General features: G+C 50.3%; 1 protein-coding gene across 6 annotated transcripts in view; it reads left to right on the top strand.

Moving 5' to 3' along the window:
* LOC135530874 (exocyst complex component 6-like) overlaps window positions 1-19,524 on the top strand; it is a 130,957-nt gene that overhangs the window by 91,094 nt on the left and 20,339 nt on the right. For all 6 annotated transcript variants that reach the window (XM_064959044.1, XM_064959046.1, XM_064959041.1 and 3 more), the window contains 2 exons: window positions 4,196-4,337; window positions 8,207-8,280. In XM_064959044.1, coding sequence (XP_064815116.1) covers window positions 4,196-4,337; window positions 8,207-8,280 — 216 coding nt within the window. The remainder of the gene's footprint in view (window positions 1-4,195; window positions 4,338-8,206; window positions 8,281-19,524) is intronic.

The following is a 19,524-nucleotide window of genomic DNA, read 5'->3' as shown; positions in this document are numbered from 1 at the left end:
TCGTGTCCCCCGCCCAGAGTCGTGTCCCCCACCCAGAGTCGTGTCCCCCACCCAGAGTCGTGTCCCCCACCCAGAGTCGTGCCCCCCAGATAGACAGCTTCACTCTGTCAGAAGAGGAGAGAATACTGAGTAGCACCCTGTTCCCTATAGTAGGGATATGGGAATCTGTTCAAATCACATTCTATTTGTCACATACACATGGTTAGCAGATGTTAATGCTCGTGCTTCTAGTTCCGACAATGCAGTAATAACCAACAAGTAATCTAACCTAACAATCCCGGCTGGCTTCCGGGTTGGAGGGCGCTGTGTTAAGAAGCAGTGCGGCTTGGTTGGGTTGTGTATCGGAGGACGCGATGAAACAAGATAGTAGCTACTAAAAAAACAATTGGATACCACAAAATTGGGGAGAAAAATGGGTAAAAAATTAATTAATTAAAACATTTAAAAAATAAAGATATATGAATGAGTGATGGTCCAGAACGGCATAGGCAAGATGCAGTAGATGGTATAGAGTAAGTACAGTATATACTTATGAGATGAGTAATGTAGGGTATGTAAACAGTGGCATAGGTTAAAGTGTCTAGTGATACATGTATTACATAAAGATGGCAAGATGCAGTAGATGGTATAGAGTACAGTATATACATATGAGATGAGTATGTAAACAAAGTGGCATAGTTAAAGTGGCTAGTGATACATGTATTACATAAAGATGCAGTAGATGGTATAGAGTACAGTATATACGTATGAGATGAGTAATAGGGTTTGTAAATTGGCATTGTTTAAAGTGGCTAGTGATACATTTTTTACATCAATTTTTCCATTATTAAAGTGGCTGGAGTTGAGTCAGTGTGTTGGCAGCAGCCTCTCTGTGTTAGTGGTGGCTGTTTAACAGTCTGATGGCCTTGAGATAGAAGCTGTTTTTCAGTCTCTCGGTCCCAGCTTTGATGCACCTGTACTGACCTCGCCTTCTGGATGATAGCAGGGTGAACAGGCAGTGGCTCGGGTGGTTGATGTCCTTGATGATCTTTATGGTCTTCCTGTGACATCGGGTGGTGTAGGTGTCCTGGAGGGCAGGTAGTTTGCCCCCGGTGATGCGTTGTGCAGACCTCACTACCCTCTGGAGAGCCTTACGGTTGTGAGCGGAGCAGTTGCCGTACCAGGCGGTGATACAGCCCGCCAGGATGCTCTCGATTGTGCCTTCTTCACCACGCTGTCTGTGTGAGTGGACCAATTCAGTTTGTCCGTGATGTGTACGCCGAGGAACTTAAAACTTTCCACCTTCTCCACCACTGTACCGTTGATGTGGATAGGGGGGTGCTCCCTCTGCTGTTTCCTGAAGTCCATGATCCTCTCCTTTGTTTTGTTGACGTTGAGTGTGAGGTTATTTTCCTGACACCACACTCCGAGGGCCCTCACCTCCTCCCTGTAGGCCGTCTCGTCGTTGTTGGTAATCAAGCCTACCACTGTTGTGTCGTCTGCAAACTTGATGTTTGAGTTGGAGGCGCGCGTGGCCACGCAGTCATGGGTGAACAGGGAGTACAGGACCAGTCTAATCAAAGCAACCTTCACAAACAGATCTGGGACCAGTCTAATCAAAGCAACCTTCACAAACAGATCTGGGACCAGTCTAATCAAAGCAACCTTCACAAACAGATCTGGGACCAGTCTAATCAAAGCAACCTTCACAAACAGATCTGGGACCAGTCTAATCAACGTAACCTTCACAAACAGATCTGGGACCAGTCTAATCAAAGCAACCTCCACAAACAGATCTGGGACCAGTCTAATCAAAGCAACCTTCACAAACAGATCTGGGACCAGTCTAATCAAAGCAACCTTCACAAACAGATCTGGGACCAGTCTAATCAACGTAACTTTCACAAACAGATCTGGGACCAGTCTAATCAAAGCAACCTTCACAAACAGATCTGGGACCAGTCTAATCAAAGCAACCTTCACAAACAGATCTGGGACCAGTCTAATCAAAGCAACCTTCACAAACAGATCTGGGACCAGTCTAATCAACGTAACTTTCACAAACAGATCTGGGACCAGTCTAATCAAAGCAACCTTCACAAACAGATATGGGACCAGTCTAATCAACGTAACCCTCACAAACAGATCTGGGACCAGTCTAATCAACGCCACCTTCACAAACAGATCTGGGACCAGTCTAATCAACGTAACCTTCACAAACAGATCTGGGACCAGTCTAATCAAAGCAACCTTCACAAACAGATCTGGGACCAGTCTAATCAACGTAACCCTCACAAACAGATCTGGGACCAGTCTAATCAACGTAACCTTCACAAACAGATCTGGGACCAGTCTAATCAACGCCACCTTCACAAACAGATCTGGGACCAGTCTAATCAACGCCACCTTCACAAACAGATCTGGGACCAGTCTAATCAAAGCAACCTTCACAAACAGATCTGGGACCCATCTAATCAACGCCACCTTCACAAACAGATCTGGGACCAGTTGGTTTTGGTTTTCCTATAGGGACTTGGCCATTGTATAGGGTAGTCTGGAACACATTGATTGGTTTTCCTATAGGGACTTGGCCATTGTATAGGGTAGTCTATAACACATTGATTGGTTTTCCTATAGGGACTTGCCCATTGTATAGGGTAGTCTATAACACATTGATTGGTTTTCCTATAGGGACTTGGCCATTGTATAGGGTAGTCTATAACACATTGATTGGTTTTCCTATAGGGACTTGGCCATTGTATAGGGTAGTCTATAACACATTGATTGGTTTTCCTATAGGGACTTGGCCATTGTATAGGGTAGTCTGGAACACATTGATTTGTTTTCCTATAGGGACTTGGCCATTGTATAGGGTAGTCTATAACACATTGATTGGTTTTCCTATAGGGACTTGGCCATTGTATAGGGTAGTCTATAACACATTGATTGGTTTTCCTATAGGGACTTGGCCATTGTATAGGGTAGTCTATAACACATTGATTGGTTTTCCTATAGGGACTTGGCCATTGTATAGGGTAGTCTGGAACACATTGATTGGTTTTCCTATAGGGACTTGGCCATTGTATAGGGTAGTCTGGAACACATTGATTGGTGGTTTTCCTATAGGGACTTGGCCATTGTATAGGGTAGTCTATAACACATTGATTGGTTTTCCTATAGGGACTTGGCCATTGTATAGGGTAGTCTATAACACATTGATTGGTTTTCCTATAGGGACTTGGCCATTGTATAGGGTAGTCTGGAACACATTGATTGGTTTTCCTATAGGGACTTGGCCATTGTATAGGGTAGTCTATAACACATTGATTGGTTTTCCTATAGGGACTTGGCCATTGTATAGGGTAGTCTGGAACACATTGAAGAGATGAGAGTGGACGCGTGTCTTGGACAGCATGGACCACCACACAGTCCAACCCATGTATCTCTGCTGCTCTCGATCAGCATTCAGCATGATACAGCCTGGTGTAGCACTAACCATTCTTAGTGCATGATGTCTCTCTGTGCTCTGTTGGTCTGGTCTGGATATGATCGTTATCGTCTGCTTTTCCCTCCCTCTACAACCTCACAACCCTGTTCATTTGAATCCATCATTCTGTTTTGAGCCTCATCTGTGTTGTTCTTCTGCCTGCATGTTTTATCCATGTTCAGAGTCGTTATGTAACCTGCTGTTATCTAGAGAACATGGGCCAGCAGCCCACAGTAATCAATTCCAAATCCTCAGGTATGATAGAGGAAGCTTTGACTAAATCTGTACTCCCATATTCTATTGACACAGATTGTCCAGACTCAAACTGACATTTACCCTCTCCTCCCTTTTCTCTCTCTCTCTCTCTCTCTCTCTCTCTCTCTCTCTGTCTCTCTCTCTGTCTCTCTGTCTCTCTCTCTGTCTCTCTGTCTTTCTCTGTCTCTCTCTCTCTCTCTCTCTCTCTCTCTCTCTCTCTCTGTCTCTCTCTCTCTCTGTCTCTCTGTCTGTCTCTGTCTCTCTCTCTCTCTCTCCTCTCTCTTTCCTCTCCCTCTTTCTCTCTCTCTCTCTCACACTCTCTCTCTCTCTCTCTCTCACTCTCTCTCTCTCTCTGTCTCTCTCTCTCCCCACTCTCTCTTCTCTCTCTCTCCTCTCTCTTTCCTCTCTCTCTCCTCTCTCCTCTCTCTTCCTCTTCCTCTCCCCCTCCCTCTCCACCTCTCTGTTCTCCTGCAGGGTAAAGTGGCCCAGACAGCCTGTATGTCAGCGTGTAAGCACTTGTCCACGTCCCTGATGCAGATGCTGTTGGACAGCGAGCTGAAACAGATCAGTATGGGAGCCGTTCAGCAGTTTAACCTGGACGTCATACAGTGTGAATGTAAGTGGACTTAATGGGAGTTTAGCCATGCAGTGTGAATACACACACAACTCTCTACCATCCCCATGGAAACGGTCAGGGAGAGGGCTTTAATCATGGAGGGGTACAGTAGATGTCAGTGTGAATGATTGACAATACACACACAACTCTCTACCATCCCCATGGAAACGGTCAGGGAGAGGGCTTTAATCATGGAGGGGTACAGTAGATGTCAGTGTGAATGATTGACAATACACACACAACTCCCTATCATCCCCATGGAAACGGTCAAGGAGAGGGCTTTAATCATGGAGGGGTACAGTAGATGTCAGTGTGAATGATTGACAATACACACACAACTCCCTATCATCCCCATGGAAACGGTCAGGGAGAGGGCTTTAATCATGCAGGGGTACAGTAGATGTCGAGGAGCTATTAGATAGAGGAGGAGTTGAGCCTAATGCTGGCTACATCCCTAATAGGACCCTATTCCCTATATAGTGCACTACTTTATACTACAGCCCTATTCCCTATATAGTGCACTACTTTACACTACAGCCCTATTCCCTATATAGTGCACTACTTTACACTACAGCCCTATTCCCTATATAGTGCACTACTTTACACTACAGCCCTATTCCCTATATAGTGCACTACTTTACACTACAGCCCTATTCCCTATATAGTGCACTACTTTACACTACAGCCCTATTCCCTATATAGTGCACCACTTTACACTACAGCCCTATTCCCTATATAGTGCACTACTTTACACTACAGCCCTATTCCCTATATAGTGCACTACTTTACACTACAGCCCTATTCCTTATATAGTGCACTACTTTACACTACAGCCCTATTCCCTATATAGTGCACTACTTTATACTACAGCCCTTTTCCCTATATAGTGCACTACTTTACACTACAGCCCTATTCCCTATATAGTACACTACTTTACACTACAGCCCTATTCCCTATATAGTGCACTACTTTACACTACAGCCCTATTCCCTATATAGTGCACTACTTTACACTACAGCCCTATTCCCTATATAGTGCACTACTTTACACTACAGCCCTATTCCCTATATAGTGCACTACTTTACACTACAGCCCTATTCCCTATATAGTGCACTACCTTTGACCAGGGCCCATAGGTAATAGTGTTAAGGGTAGTTCAGCCTAATAATGTTTGAACAAGAGGGATTGGAGCGTCAGAAATGTCCTGAGTCTGTCCTAAACGCCACCCTATTCCTTTTATAGTGCACTACATTTAAAACATAGTCAGAAGCAGTGCACTATGAAGGGAAATGGAGTACAATTTGGGACACAGACTCTGCCCTCAGAATGCCCTCCGCTAAACGGCTGTGACAGAGCAGAGATGACTCCTGTCTCTCTCTCTCACACACACACACACACACACACACACACACACACACACACACACACACACACACACACACACACACACACACACACACACACACACACCCCCGCAAGCATAAGACACCCCTCTAGGAATCCAGTCAGTTGGCTCCTCCCAGGTAATCCTCCTGCTGTTAGTCAGAGTGGTGACCTATGCTCTAGCCTCTCCCTTGTCACTCCGAATGCATCCCAAATAGCACCCTATTCCCTATATAGTGCACTACTGTCGGCCAGAGCCCTGTGGGCCCTGTAAAGAGGATATGGTCCCATTTAGAACACATCCCCCTACCCTCAAAACGAACTCTGCTGAACAGCTGTGTTGTGACAAATATCTCCTCGTACTTACCTGGAAGATATTTTCCTACAGAGCAGATCAGTCTTCAGGTGTTTCACGGTCAAGTCTCTTAGTGTGTCGGGGTCAAGTCTCTTAGTGTGTCGGGGTCAAGTCTCTTAGTGTGTCGGGGTCAAGTCTCTTAGTGTGTCGCGGTCAAGTCTCTTAGTGTGTCGGGGTCAAGTCTCTTAGTGTGTCGGGGTCAAGTCTCTTAGTGTGTCGCGGTCAAGTCTCTTAGTGTGTCGCGGTCAAGTCTCTTAGTGTGTCGCGGTCAAGTCTCTTAGTGTGTCGCGGTCAAGTCTCTTAGTGTGTCGCGGTCAAGTCTCTTAGTGTGTCGCGGTCAAGTCTCTTAGTGTGTCGCGGTCAAGTCTCTTAGTGTGTCGGGGTCAAGTCTCTTGTCGGGTCAAGTGTGTGTCGGGGTCAAGTCTCTTAGTGTGTCGCGGTCAAGTCTCTTAGTGTGTCGGGGTCAAGTCTCTTAGTGTGTCGGGGTCAAGTCTCTTAGTGTGTCGGGGTCAAGTCTCTTAGTGTGTCGGGGTCAAGTCTCTTAGTGTGTCGGGGTCAAGTCTCTTAGTGTGTCGCGGTCAAGTCTCTTAGTGTGTCGGGGTCAAGTCTCTTAGTGTGTCGGGGTCAAGTCTCTTAGTGTGTCGCGGTCAAGTCTCTTAGTGTGTCGCGGTCAAGTCTCTTAGTGTGTCGCGGTCAAGTCTCTTAGTGTGTCGCGGTCAAGTATCTTAGTGTGTCGCGGTCAAGTATCTTAGTGTGTCGCGGTCAAGTCTCTTAGTGTGTCGCGGTCAAGTCTCTTAGTGTGTCGCGGTCAAGTCTCTTAGTGTGTCGCGGTCAAGTCTCTTAGTGTGTCGCGGTCAAGTCTCTTAGTGTGTCGCGGTCAAGTCTCTTAGTGTGTCGCGGTCAAGTCTCTTAGTGTGTCGGGGTCAAGTCTCTTAGTGTGTCGCGGTCAAGTCTCTTAGTGTGTCGCGGTCAAGTCTCTTAGTGTGTCGCGGTCAAATCTTAGTGTGTCGGGGTCAAGTCTCTTAGTGTGTCGCGGTCACTCACCTTCCGGCCATCACTCACCTTCCAGCCATCACTCACCTTCCGGCCATCACTCACCTTCCGGCCATCACTCACCTTCCGGCCATCACTCACCTTCCGGCCACCACTCACCTTCCGGCCATCACTCACCTTCCGGCCATCACTCACCTTCCGGCCATCACTCACCTTCCAGCCATCACTCACCTTCCAGCCATCACTCACCTTCCAGCCATCACTCACCTTCCAGCCATCACTCAGCACATCTATTCGTCCATCATGTAGAAGAGGTTTTACTCCCTGACCTCCTCAGCACTGTGTTGACCCCAGTAGTCTGACTGTAAACTCCCTGACCTCCTCAGCACGGTGTTGACCCCAGTAGTCTGACTGTAAACTCCCTGACCTCCTCAGCACGGTGTTGACCCCAGTAGTCTTGACTGTAAACTCCCTGACCTCCTCAGCACTGTGTTGACCCCAGTAGTCTGACTGTAAACTCCCTGACCTCATCAGCACTGTGTTGACCCCAGTAGTCTGACTGTAAACTCCCTGACCTCCTCAGCACTGTGTTGACCCCAGTAGTCTGACTGTAAACTCCCTGACCTCCTCAGCACTGTGTTGACCCCAGTAGTCTGACTGTAAACTCCCTGACCTCCTCAGCACTGTGTTGACCCCAGTAGTCTGACTGTAAACCCCATGTCCTTGTGTACAGTTCATATAAAGTCAATTGAAATAAATTCATTCGGCCCTAATCTATTGAATTCACATGACTGGGCAGGGGCGTAGCCATGGGTGGGCCTGAGAGAGCTGATGCAGGGTGAACCAGAGTTCAGCTCCTGGGTTCAGCAGGCCGGTTCACATGTTCATATGTCTCTAAGGAATCTATTGACTTCTCATACGTAGAGTTCTCCAAGATATACGAGGTAGTTTCAGGTTTTTAGGTGATCATGCAGTGTTTTAACCTGAACTTGACTCTGTTTTGATTTCATTTATTCCCACTGTAAAGCACTTTATATAAAGGTTGACTTATCCCCTGACAGAATAAATATAGCGTCTGTAGGCTTGTCAGTGACAGCAGGTGGTGATTGACTGTTCCTGTCTCCTCTCCCTGCTCCAGTGTTCGCCAGCTCAGAGCCTGTCCCAGGTTTCCAGGGAGACACTTTACAGCTGGCATTCATCGACCTCCGACAGGTAAGCAGTATACCACTCATCCTACTGTTCCCCTCTCCTGTGACCCAACACAACCTCTCCTCTGACCCAACACGACCTCTCCTACAGCCGACTGTTCCCCTGTCCTCTGACCCAACACGACCTCTCCTGTGACCCAACACGACCTCTCCTACAGCCGACTGTTCCCCTGTCCTCTGACCCAACACGACCTCTCCTCTGACCCAACACGACCTCTCCTACAGCCGACTGTTCCCCTGTTCTGTGACCCAACACGACCTCTCCTCTGACCCAACACGACCTCTCCTCTGACCCAACACGACCTCTCCTACAGCCAACTGTTCCCCTGTTCTGTGACCCAACACGACCTCTCCTCTGACCCAACACGACCTCTCCTACAGCCAACTGTTCCCCTCTCCTCTGACCCAACACGACCTCTCCTACAGCCGACTGTTCCCCTGTCCTCTGACCCAACACAACCTCTCCTCTGACCCAACACGACCTCTCCTCTGACCCAACACGACCTCTCCTACAGCCGACTGTTCCCCTGTTCTGTGACCCAACACGACCTCTCCTCTGACCCAACACGACCTCTCCTACAGCCGACTGTTCCCCTGTTCTGTGACCCAACACAACCTCTCCTCTGACCCAACACGACCTCTCCTCTGACCCAACACGACCTCTCCTCTGACCCAACACGACCTCTCCTCTGGCCAACTGTTCCCCTGTTCTGTGACCCAACACGACCTCTCCTCTGACCCAACACGACCTCTCCTACAGCCAACTGTTCCCCTGTTCTGTGACCCAACACAACCTCTCCTCTGACCCAACACAACCTCTCCTCTGACCCAACACGACCTCTCCTCTGACCCAACACGACCTCTCCTACAGCCGACTGTTCCCCTGTTCTGTGACCCAACACGACCTCTCCTCTGACCCAACACGACCTCTCCTACAGCCGACTGTTCCCCTGTCCTCTGACCCAACACAACCTCTCCTCTGACCCAACACAACCTCTCCTCTGACCCAACACGACCTCTCCTACAGCCGACTGTTCCCCTGTTCTGTGACCCAACACGACCTCTCCTCTGACCCAACACGACCTCTCCTACAGCCGACTGTTCCCCTGTTCTGTGACCCAACACAACCTCTCCTCTGACCCAACACAACCTCTCCTCTGACCCAACACGACCTCTCCTACAGCCGACTGTTCCCCTGTTCTGTGACCCAACACGACCTCTCCTGTGACCCAACACAACCTCTCCTCTGACCCAACACGACCTCTCCTACAGCCAACTGTTCCCCTCTCCTCTGACCCAACACGACCTCTCCTACAGCCGACTGTTCCCCTGTTCTGTGACCCAACACAACCTCTCCTCTGACCCAACACGACCTCTCCTACAGCCGACTGTTCCCCTGTTCTGTGACCCAACACAACCTCTCCTCTGACCCAACACAACCTCTCCTCTGACCCAACACGACCTCTCCTACAGCCGACTGTTCCCCTGTTCTGTGACCCAACACGACCTCTCCTCTGACCCAACACGACCTCTCCTACAGCCAACTGTTCCCCTGTCCTGTGACCCAACACAACCTCTCCTCTGACCCAACACAACCTCTCCTCTGACCCAACACGACCTCTCCTACAGCCAACTGTTCCCTTGTTCTGTGACCCAACACAACCTCTCCTCTGACCCAACACGACCTCTCCTACAGCCGACTGTTCCCCTGTTCTGTGACCCAACACGACCTCTCCTACAGCCGACTGTTCCCTTGTTCTGTGACCCAACACAACCTCTCCTCTGACCCAACACAACCTCTCCTCTGACCCAACACGACCTCTCCTACAGCCGACTGTTCCCCTGTCCTGTGACCCAACACAACCTCTCCTCTGACCCAACACAACCTCTCCTCTGACCCAACACGACCTCTCCTACAGCCGACTGTTCCCCTGTCCTGTGACCCAACACGACCTCTCCTACAGCCGACTGTTCCCTTGTTCTGTGACCCAACACAACCTCTCCTCTGACCCAACACGACCTCTCCTCTGACCCAACACGACCTCTCCTACAGCCGACTGTTCCCCTGTCCTCTGACCCAACACAACCTCTCCTCTGACCCAACACAACCTCTCCTCTGACCCAACACAACCTCTCCTACAGCCAACTGTTCCCCTGTTCTGTGACCCAACACAACCTCTCCTCTGACCCAACACGACCTCTCCTCTGACCCAACACGACCTCTCCTACAGCCAACTGTTCCCCTGTTCTGTGACCCAACACAACCTCTCCTCTGACCCAACACAACCTCTCCTCTGACCCAACACAACCTCTCCTCTGACCCAACACGACCTCTCCTACAGCCGACTGTTCCCTTGTTCTGTGACCCAACACAACCTCTCCTCTGACCCAACACAACCTCTCCTCTGACCCAACACGACCTCTCCTACAGCCGACTGTTCCCCTGTTCTGTGACCCAACACAACCTCTCCTCTGACCCAACACGACCTCTCCTACAGCCGACTGTTCCCCTGTTCTGTGACCCAACACGACCTCTCCTGTGAGCCAACACGACCTCTCCTCTGACCCAACACGACCTCTCCTACAGCCAACTGTTCCCCTGTCCTGTGACCCAACACAACCTCTCCTCTGACCGACTGTTCCCCTGTCCTGTGACCCAACACAACCTCTCCTCTGACCCAACACAACCTCTCCTCTGACCCAACACGACCTCTCCTATAGCCGACTGTTCCCCTGTCCTGTGACCCAACACGACCTCTCCTACAGCCGACTGTTCCCTTGTTCTGTGACCCAACACAACCTCTCCTCTGACCCAACACGACCTCTCCTCTGACCCAACACGACCTCTCCTACAGCCGACTGTTCCCCTGTCCTGTGACCCAACACGACCTCTCCTGTGACCCAACACAACCTCTCCTCTGACCCAACACAACCTCTCCTCTGACCCAACACGACCTCTCCTCTGACCCAACACGACCTCTCCTACAGCCGACTGTTCCCCTGTCCTGTGACCCAACACAACCTCTCCTACAGCCGACTGTTCCCCTGTCCTGTGACCCAACACGACCTCTCCTGTGAGCCAACACGACCTCTCCTACAGCCGACTGTTCCCCTGTCCTGTGACCCAACACGACCTCTCCTGTGACCCAACACGACCTCTCCTGTGACCCAACACGACCTCTCCTGTGACCCAACACAACCTCTCCTGTGACCCAACACGACCTCTCCTGTGACCCAACACGACCTCTCCTGTGAGCCAGTAGCACACTGTCCCCATAGGTCAGGATTAGCCTTACATTACCCTGACTCCAAGTCAATTGTTGTGGATCCATTAAGCCATTACCAGCTCTGCTAACAGCTCTTTCTTACTCTCTTAGTGTTGATGTGACCTGGTTAATCTGGGCCTCAGGTCTGGTGTTAGGTCTGGTGTCAGGTCTGGTGTCAGGTCTGGTGTTAGGTCTGGTGTCAGGTTTGGTGTCAAGTCTGGTGTCAGGTCTGGTGTCAGGTCTGGTGTCAGGTCTGGTGTTAGGTCTGGTGTCAGGTCTGGTGTTAGGTCTGGTGTCAGGTCTGGTGTTAGGTCTGGTGTCAGGTCTGGTGTTAGGTCTGGTGTCAGGTCTGGTGTCAGGTTTGGTGTCAAGTCTGGTGTTAGGTCTGGTGTTAGGTCTGGTGTTAGGTCTGGTGTTAGGTTTGGTGTTAGGTCTGGTGTCAGGTCTGGTGTCAGGTCTGGTGTTAGGTCTGGTGTTAGGTCTGGTGTTAGGTCTGGTGTTAGGTCTGGTGTTAGGTCTGGTGTTAGGTCTGGTGTCAGGTCTGGTGTCAGGTCTGGTGTCAGGTCTGGTGTTAGGTCTGGTGTTAGGTCTGGTGTCAGGTCTGGTGTCAGGTCTGGTGTTAGGTCTGGTGTTAGGTCTGGTGTTAGGTCTGGTGTTAGGTCTGGTGTCAGGTCTGGTGTCAGGTCTGGTGTTAGGTCTGGTGTTAGGTCTGGTGTTAGGTCTGGTGTTAGGTCTGGTGTTAGGTCTGGTGTTAGGTCTGGTGTTAGGTCTGGTGTTAGGTCTGGTGTCAGGTCTGGTGTCAGGTCTGGTGTTAGGTCTGGTGCTAGGTCTGGTGTCAGGTCTGGTGTTAGGTCTGGTGTCAGGTCTGGTGTCAGGTCTGGTGTCAGGTCTGGTGTCAGGTCTGGTGTTAGGTCTGGTGTCAGGTCTGGTGTCAGGTCTGGTGTCAGGTCTGGTGTCAGGTCTGGTGTCAGGTCTGGTGTCAGGTCTGGTGTTAGGTCTGGTGTTAGGTCTGGTGTTAGGTCTGGTGCTAGGTCTGGTGTTAGGTCTGGTGTCAGGTCTGGTGTCAGGTCTGGTGTTAGGTCTGGTGTTAGGTCTGGTGTTAGGTCTGGTGTCAGGTCTGGTGTTAGGTCTGGTGTTAGGTCTGGTGTCAGGTCTGGTGTCAGGTCTGGTGTTAGGTCTGGTGCTAGGTCTGGTGTCAGGTCTGGTGCTAGGTCTGGTGTCAGGTCTGGTGTCAGGTCTGGTGTTAGGTCTGGTGTTAGGTCTGGTGTTAGGTCTGGTGTCAGGTCTGGTGTTAGGTCTGGTGTCAGGTCTGGTGTCAGGTCTGGTGTCAGGTCTGGTGTTAGGTCTGGTGTCAGGTCTGGTGTCAGGTCTGGTGCTAGGTCTGGTGCTAGGTCTGGTGCTAGGTCTGGTGTTAGGTTTGGTGTTAGGTCTGGTGTCAGGTCTGGTGTCAGGTCTGGTGTCAGGTCTGGTGTCAGGTCTGGTGTTAGGTCTGGTGTCAGGTCTGGTGTTAGGTCTGGTGTCAGGTCTGGTGTCAGGTCTGGTACAGCAGCTTGAGGTTACACCGAAGACAACCAGCATGTATTCTCTGTCTCATAGACACTGCTAAGAGGGAGAGGGAGGGAGGGAGGGACAGGGGGAGGGACAGGGGGAGGGAGGGAGAGAGGGAGGGAGAGAGGGAGATATACACGTGTCACTCTCCTGCATGCTGCTTCTCACACCAAGCTCCGTCACTTGAGCACCGATGCTGGTTTCCACTTTGCTTCTTCATATAAATCCACTAGTCTTCTATGATTACACTATTAGTTTGTGTATCTTACCGTCTGCAAACATCTAGTTTGTCTGAGCAAGTCGTGGCTGAAAGCAATTGTGTTAGCCAGCTAACATACTCATAAAGCACCCTGGGATCACTCACTACTCATAAAGCACCCTAGGATCACTCACTACTCATAGAGCACCCTGGGATCTCTCACTACTCCAAGAGCACCCTGGGATCTCTCACTACTCATAGAGCACCCTGGGATCTCTCACTACTCATAAAACACCCTAGGATCACTCACTACTCATAGAGCACCCTGGGATCTCTCACTACTCATAGAGCACCCTGGGATCTCTCACTACTCATAAAACACCCTAGGATCACTCACTACTCATAAAGCACCCTGGGATCACTCACTACTCATAGAGCACCCTGGGATCACTCACTACTTATAAAACACCCTAGGATCACTCACTACTCATAAAACACCCTAGGATCACTCACTACTCATAAAACACCCTAGGATCACTCACTACTCATAAAACACCCTAGGATCACTCACTACTCATAGAGCACCCTGGGATCACTCACTACTCATAAAACACCCTAGGATCACTCACTACTCATAAAACACCCTAGGATCACTCACTACTCATAAAACACCCTAGGATCACTCACTACTCATAGAGCACCCTGGGATCACTCACTACTCATAAAACACCCTAGGATCACTCACTACTCATAAAACACCCTAGGATCACTCACTACTCATAAAACACCCTAGGATCACTCACTACTCATAGAGCACCCTAGGATCACTCACTACTCTTAAAGCATCCTGGGAGCACTCACTACTCATAAAGCATCCTGGGATCACTCACTACTCATAAAGCATCCCGGGAGCACTCACTACTCATAGAGCACCCTGGGATCACTCACTACTCATAAAACACCCTGGGATCACTCACTGCTCATAAAGCACCCTGGGATCACTCACTACTCAGAAAGCATCCCGGGAGGACTCACTACTCATAAAACACCCTAGGATCACTCACTACTCATAAAGCACCCTAGGATCACTCACTACTCATAAAACACCCTAGGATCACTCACTACTCATAAAACACCCTAGGATCACTCACTACTCATAGAGCACCCTAGGATCACTCACTACTCTTAAAGCATCCTGGGAGCACTCACTACTCATAAAGCATCCTGGGATCACTCACTACTCATAAAGCATCCCGGGAGCACTCACTACTCATAGAGCACCCTGGGATCACTCACTACTCATAAAACACCCTGGGATCACTCACTGCTCATAAAGCACCCTGGGATCACTCACTACTCAGAAAGCATCCCGGGAGGACTCACTACTCATAAAACACCCTAGGATCACTCACTACTCATAAAGCACCCTAGGATCACTCACTACTCATAAAACACCCTAGTCTGTCTGTAGAGACCTCCTGTATCAGGACAGATCTGGTGTGTCTGTAGAGACCTCCTGTATCAGACCAGATCTGGTGTGTCTGTAGAGACCTCCTGTATCAGGACAGATCTGGTGTGTCTGTAGAGACCTCCTGTATCAGACCAGATCTGGTGTGTCTGTAGAGACCTCCTGTATCAGGACAGATCTGGTGTGTCTGTAGAGACCTCCTGTATCAGGACAGATCTGGTGCGTCTGTAGAGACCTCCTGTATCAGATCAGATCTGGTGCGTCTGTAGAGACCTCCTGTATCAGACCAGATCTGGTGCGTCTGTAGAGACCTCCTGTATCAGACCAGATCTGGTGCGTCTGTAGAGACCTCCTGTATCAGACCAGATCTGGTGTGTCTGTAGAGACCTCCTGTATCAGACCAGATCTGGTGTGTCTGTAGACCTCCTGTATCAGACCAGATCTGGTGTGTCTGTAGAGACCTCCTGTATCAGACCAGATCTGGTGTGTCTGTAGAGACCTCCTGTATCAGGACAGATCTGGTGCGTCTGTAGAGACCTCCTGTATCAGACCAGATCTGGTGTGTCTGTAGAGACCTCCTGTATCAGGACAGATCTGGTGCGTCTGTAGAGACCTCCTGTATCAGACCAGATCTGGTGCGTCTGTAGAGACCTCCTGTATCAGACCAGATCTGGTGTGTCTGTAGAGACCTCCTGTATCAGACCAGATCTGGTGCGTCTGTAGAGACCTCCTGTATCAGACCAGATCTGGTGCGTCTGTAGAGACCTCCTGTATCAGACCAGATCTGGTGTGTCTGTAGAGACCTCCTGTATCAGACCAGATCTGGTCTGTCTGTAGAGACCTCCTGTATCAGACCAGATCTGGTGCGTCTGTAGAGACCTCCTGTATCAGACCAGATCTGGTGCGTCTATAGAGACCTCCTGTATCAGACCAGATCTGGTGCGTCTGTAGAGACCTCCTGTATCAGACCAGATCTGGTGCGTCTGTAGAGACCTCCTGTATCAGACCAGATCTGGTGCGTCTATAGAGACCTCCTGTATCAGGACAGATCTGGTGCGTCTATAGAGACCTCCTGTATCAGAACAGATCTGTCTTTAGGCCAGGGAAGGTTGACCTCAGATGGAGACATCCCAACGTCTCTCTGTTAATTACTGTGGGGCACTAATGGGCGCCTGTGGAGTTGGTGTTTTAAATATGAAAAATCTAAAAGATTAGTGAGGGGTTGGAGTCCCTAAAGGAGAATCCTCAAGGCCTGGTGACCTGTGGTGACCTGGAAGTTGAACCCTAATGCATAGTGCATGTTACAGTTCATTCATTGACCTGGCAGGCATCATTCCACTGGACAAGACCCTTGGATACAGTGAAGATGAGACCCTACAATCAGAAACACTTGTCTCTCAATATTCATTCTACCGCGCTCCACACTCTCATGCTCAGAGTTCATTCTCAGACCACGTTCTCTTGAGTACGTTCTTGTGAGTGTGGAGAATACATAAAACATTACATTAGAGAAGCAGTCCCCCTACTGTATTACCTCATCACTCCCCCTACTGTATTACCTCATCACTCCCCCAACTGTATTACCTCACGCTGAGCAGCACTCCCCCTACTGTATTACCTCACGCCGAGCAGCTCTCCCCCTACTGTATTACCTCACGCTGAGCAGCACTCCCCCTACTGTATTACCTCACGCTGAGCAGCACTCCCCCTACTGTATTACCTCACACTCCCCCTACTGTATTACCTCACGCTGAGCAGCACTCCCCCCTACTGTATTACCTCACGCTGAGCAGCACTCCCCCTACTGTATTACCTCACGCTGAGCAGCACTCCCCCTACTGTATTACCTCACGCTGAGCAGCACTCCCCCTACTGTATTACCTCACGCTGAGCAGCACTCCCCCTACTGTATTACCTCACGCTGAGCAGCACTCCCCCTACTGTATTACCTCACGCTGAGCAGCACTCCCCCTACTGTATTACCTCACGCTGAGCAGCACTCCCCCTACTGTATTACCTCACGCCGAGCAGCACTCCCCCTACTGTATTACCTCACGCCGAGCAGCACTCCCCCTACTGTATTACCTCACGCCGAGCAGCACTCCCCCTACTGTATTACCTCACGCTGAGCAGCACTCCCCCTACTGTATTACCTCACGCTGACTGTATTACCTCACTGTATTACCTCCCCCAGCACTACTGTATTACCTACTGAGCAGCACTCTCCCTACTGTATTACTCACGCCTGAGCAGCACTCCCCCTACTGTATTACCTCACGCTGAGCAGCACTCCCCCTACTGTATTACCTCACGCTGAGCAGCACTCCCCCTACTGTATTACCTCACACTCCCCCTACTGTATTACCTCACGCTGAGCAGCACTCTCCCTACTGTATTACCTCACCCTGAGCAGCACTCCCCCTACTGTATTACCTCACGCTGAGCAACACTCCCCCTACTGTATTACCTCACGCTGAGCAGCACTCCTACTCCCCCACTGTATTACCTCACGCTGAGCAGCACTCCCCCTACTGTATTACCTCACGCTGAGCAGCACTCCCCCTACTGTATTACCTCACGCTGAGCAGCACTCCCCCTACTGTATTACCTCACGCTGAGCAGCTCTCCCCCTACTGTATTACCTCACGCCGAGCAGCACTCCCCCTACTGTATTACCTCACGCTGAGCAGCACTCCCCCTACTGTATTACCTCACGCCGAGCAGCATTCCCCCTACTGTATTACCTCACGCTGAGCAGCACTCCCCCTACTGTATTACCTCACGCCGAGCAGCACTCCCCCTACTGTATTACCTCACGCCGAGCAGCACTCCCCCTACTGTATTACCTCACGCCGAGCAGCACTCCCCCTACTGTATTACCTCACGCTGATCAGCACTCCCCCTACTGTATTACCTCACGCTGATCAGCACTCCCCCTACTGTATTACCTCACGCTGATCAGCACTCCCCCTACTGTATTACCTCACGCTGAGCAGCACTCCCCCTACTGTATTACCTCACGCTGAGCAGCACTCCCTCTATTTTTACTTCAAAATTATCAGCTAGATATGTGAATCGTAATAATCTAGCTAGCAAGCTAGTTCAACATGTAAAAATGACCTTATTCAAGGTAGATGTACATTTTTCGTGGGTAGCTAGCTAGCTGACAATTCTTTGTGGCTATCTGGCTAGCTAACAGTAGTAGCTAGCCAGTTAGCCCTATTGACTTGTTAATGGGTTGTGATTTACGGTACGTTGGCGGGTGTATTGATCAAATAATGTATTTATTAACCTATCAAGATAAAATATTGTCGTCAAGCAATGTGACATGTGAATAGGCAACATTTCATTCTGGAGTCGGACTGTATTTTCTCTCCCTTCAGCTCAAATGATGTTTTCCATTGATTTCAAGAAATGGCGTGTAATTTTCCTTTGCGGACTTTCCGTTGCCGCTTGACATTGATGCATGGTTCAAAATATGTACAAACTGAGTACGCACTGTTTCTCACACACCACATGCACTCTTTCTCGATGTCTCTCTCTCTCCAGGGGATTAGTACCAGGTTTTCCTCAGCTGTGCTCCCTGCGGGGGGAAGTGTTTCCAGGGGATTAGTACCAGGTTTTCCTCAGCTGTGCTCCCTGCGGGGGGAAGTGTTTCCAGGGGATTAGTACCAGGTTTTCCTCAGCTGTGCTCCCTGTGGGGGGAAGTGTTTTCAGGGGATTAGTACCAGGTTTTCCTCAGCTGTGCTCCCTGCGGGGGGAAGTGTTTCCAGGGGATTAGTACCAGGTTTTCCTCAGCTGTGCTCCCTGCGGGGTGAAGTGTTTCCAGGGGATTAGTACCAGGTTTTCCTCAGCTGTGCTCCCTGCGGGGGGAAGTGTTTCCAGGGGATTAGTACCAGGTTTTCCTCAGCTGTGCTCCCTGCGGGGGAAGTGTTTCCAGGAGATTAGTACCAGGTTTTCCTCAGCTGTGCTCCCTGTGGGGGGGAAGTGTTTCCAGGGGATTAGTACCAGGTTTTCCTCAGCTGTGCTCCCTGTGGGGGGAAGTGTTTCCAGGAGATTAGTACCAGGTTTTCCTCAGCTGTGCTCCCTGCGGGGGGAAGTATTTCCAGGGGATTAGTACCAGGTTGAATAACTCGTGGCTGGCTGAGAGTCAGAGCAGAGAACACTCTCCAGACAGTCATATCATATAACATCACTCGCAGCTAACGGGCCTCAGTAGCAGGTACAGACCTGAGGACATACTGGGCTTCATGACAGCAGGTACAGACCTGAGGACATACTGGGGCTTCAGGACAGCAGGTACCGACCTGAGGACATACTGGGGCTTCAGGACAGCAGGTACAGACCTGAGGACATACTGGGGCTTCAGGACAGCAGGTACCGACCTGAGGACATACTGGGGCTTCAGGACAGCAGGTACAGACCTGAGGACATACTGGGGCTTCAGGACAGCAGGTACAGACCTGAGGACATTCTGGGGCTTCAGGACAGCAGGTACCGACCTGAGGACATACTGGGGCTTCAGGACAGCAGATACAGACCTGAGGACATACTGGGGCTTCAGGACAGCAGGTACCGACCTGAGGACATACTGGGGCTTCAGGACAGCAGGACAGCAGGTACAGACCTGAGGACATACTGGGGCTTCAGGACAGCAGAACAGCAGGTACAGACCTGAGGACATACTGGGGCTTCAGGACAGCAGGTACAGACCTGAGGACATACTCGGGCTTCAGGACAGCAGGTACAGACCTGAGGACATACTGG

This window comes from Oncorhynchus masou, unplaced genomic scaffold (assembly GCF_036934945.1).
Source record: "Oncorhynchus masou masou isolate Uvic2021 unplaced genomic scaffold, UVic_Omas_1.1 unplaced_scaffold_1447, whole genome shotgun sequence".
NCBI lineage: Eukaryota > Metazoa > Chordata > Actinopteri > Salmoniformes > Salmonidae > Oncorhynchus > Oncorhynchus masou.
Note: the sequence above shows the minus strand (reverse complement) of the source record. Positions and strands in the feature narration are given on the sequence as shown.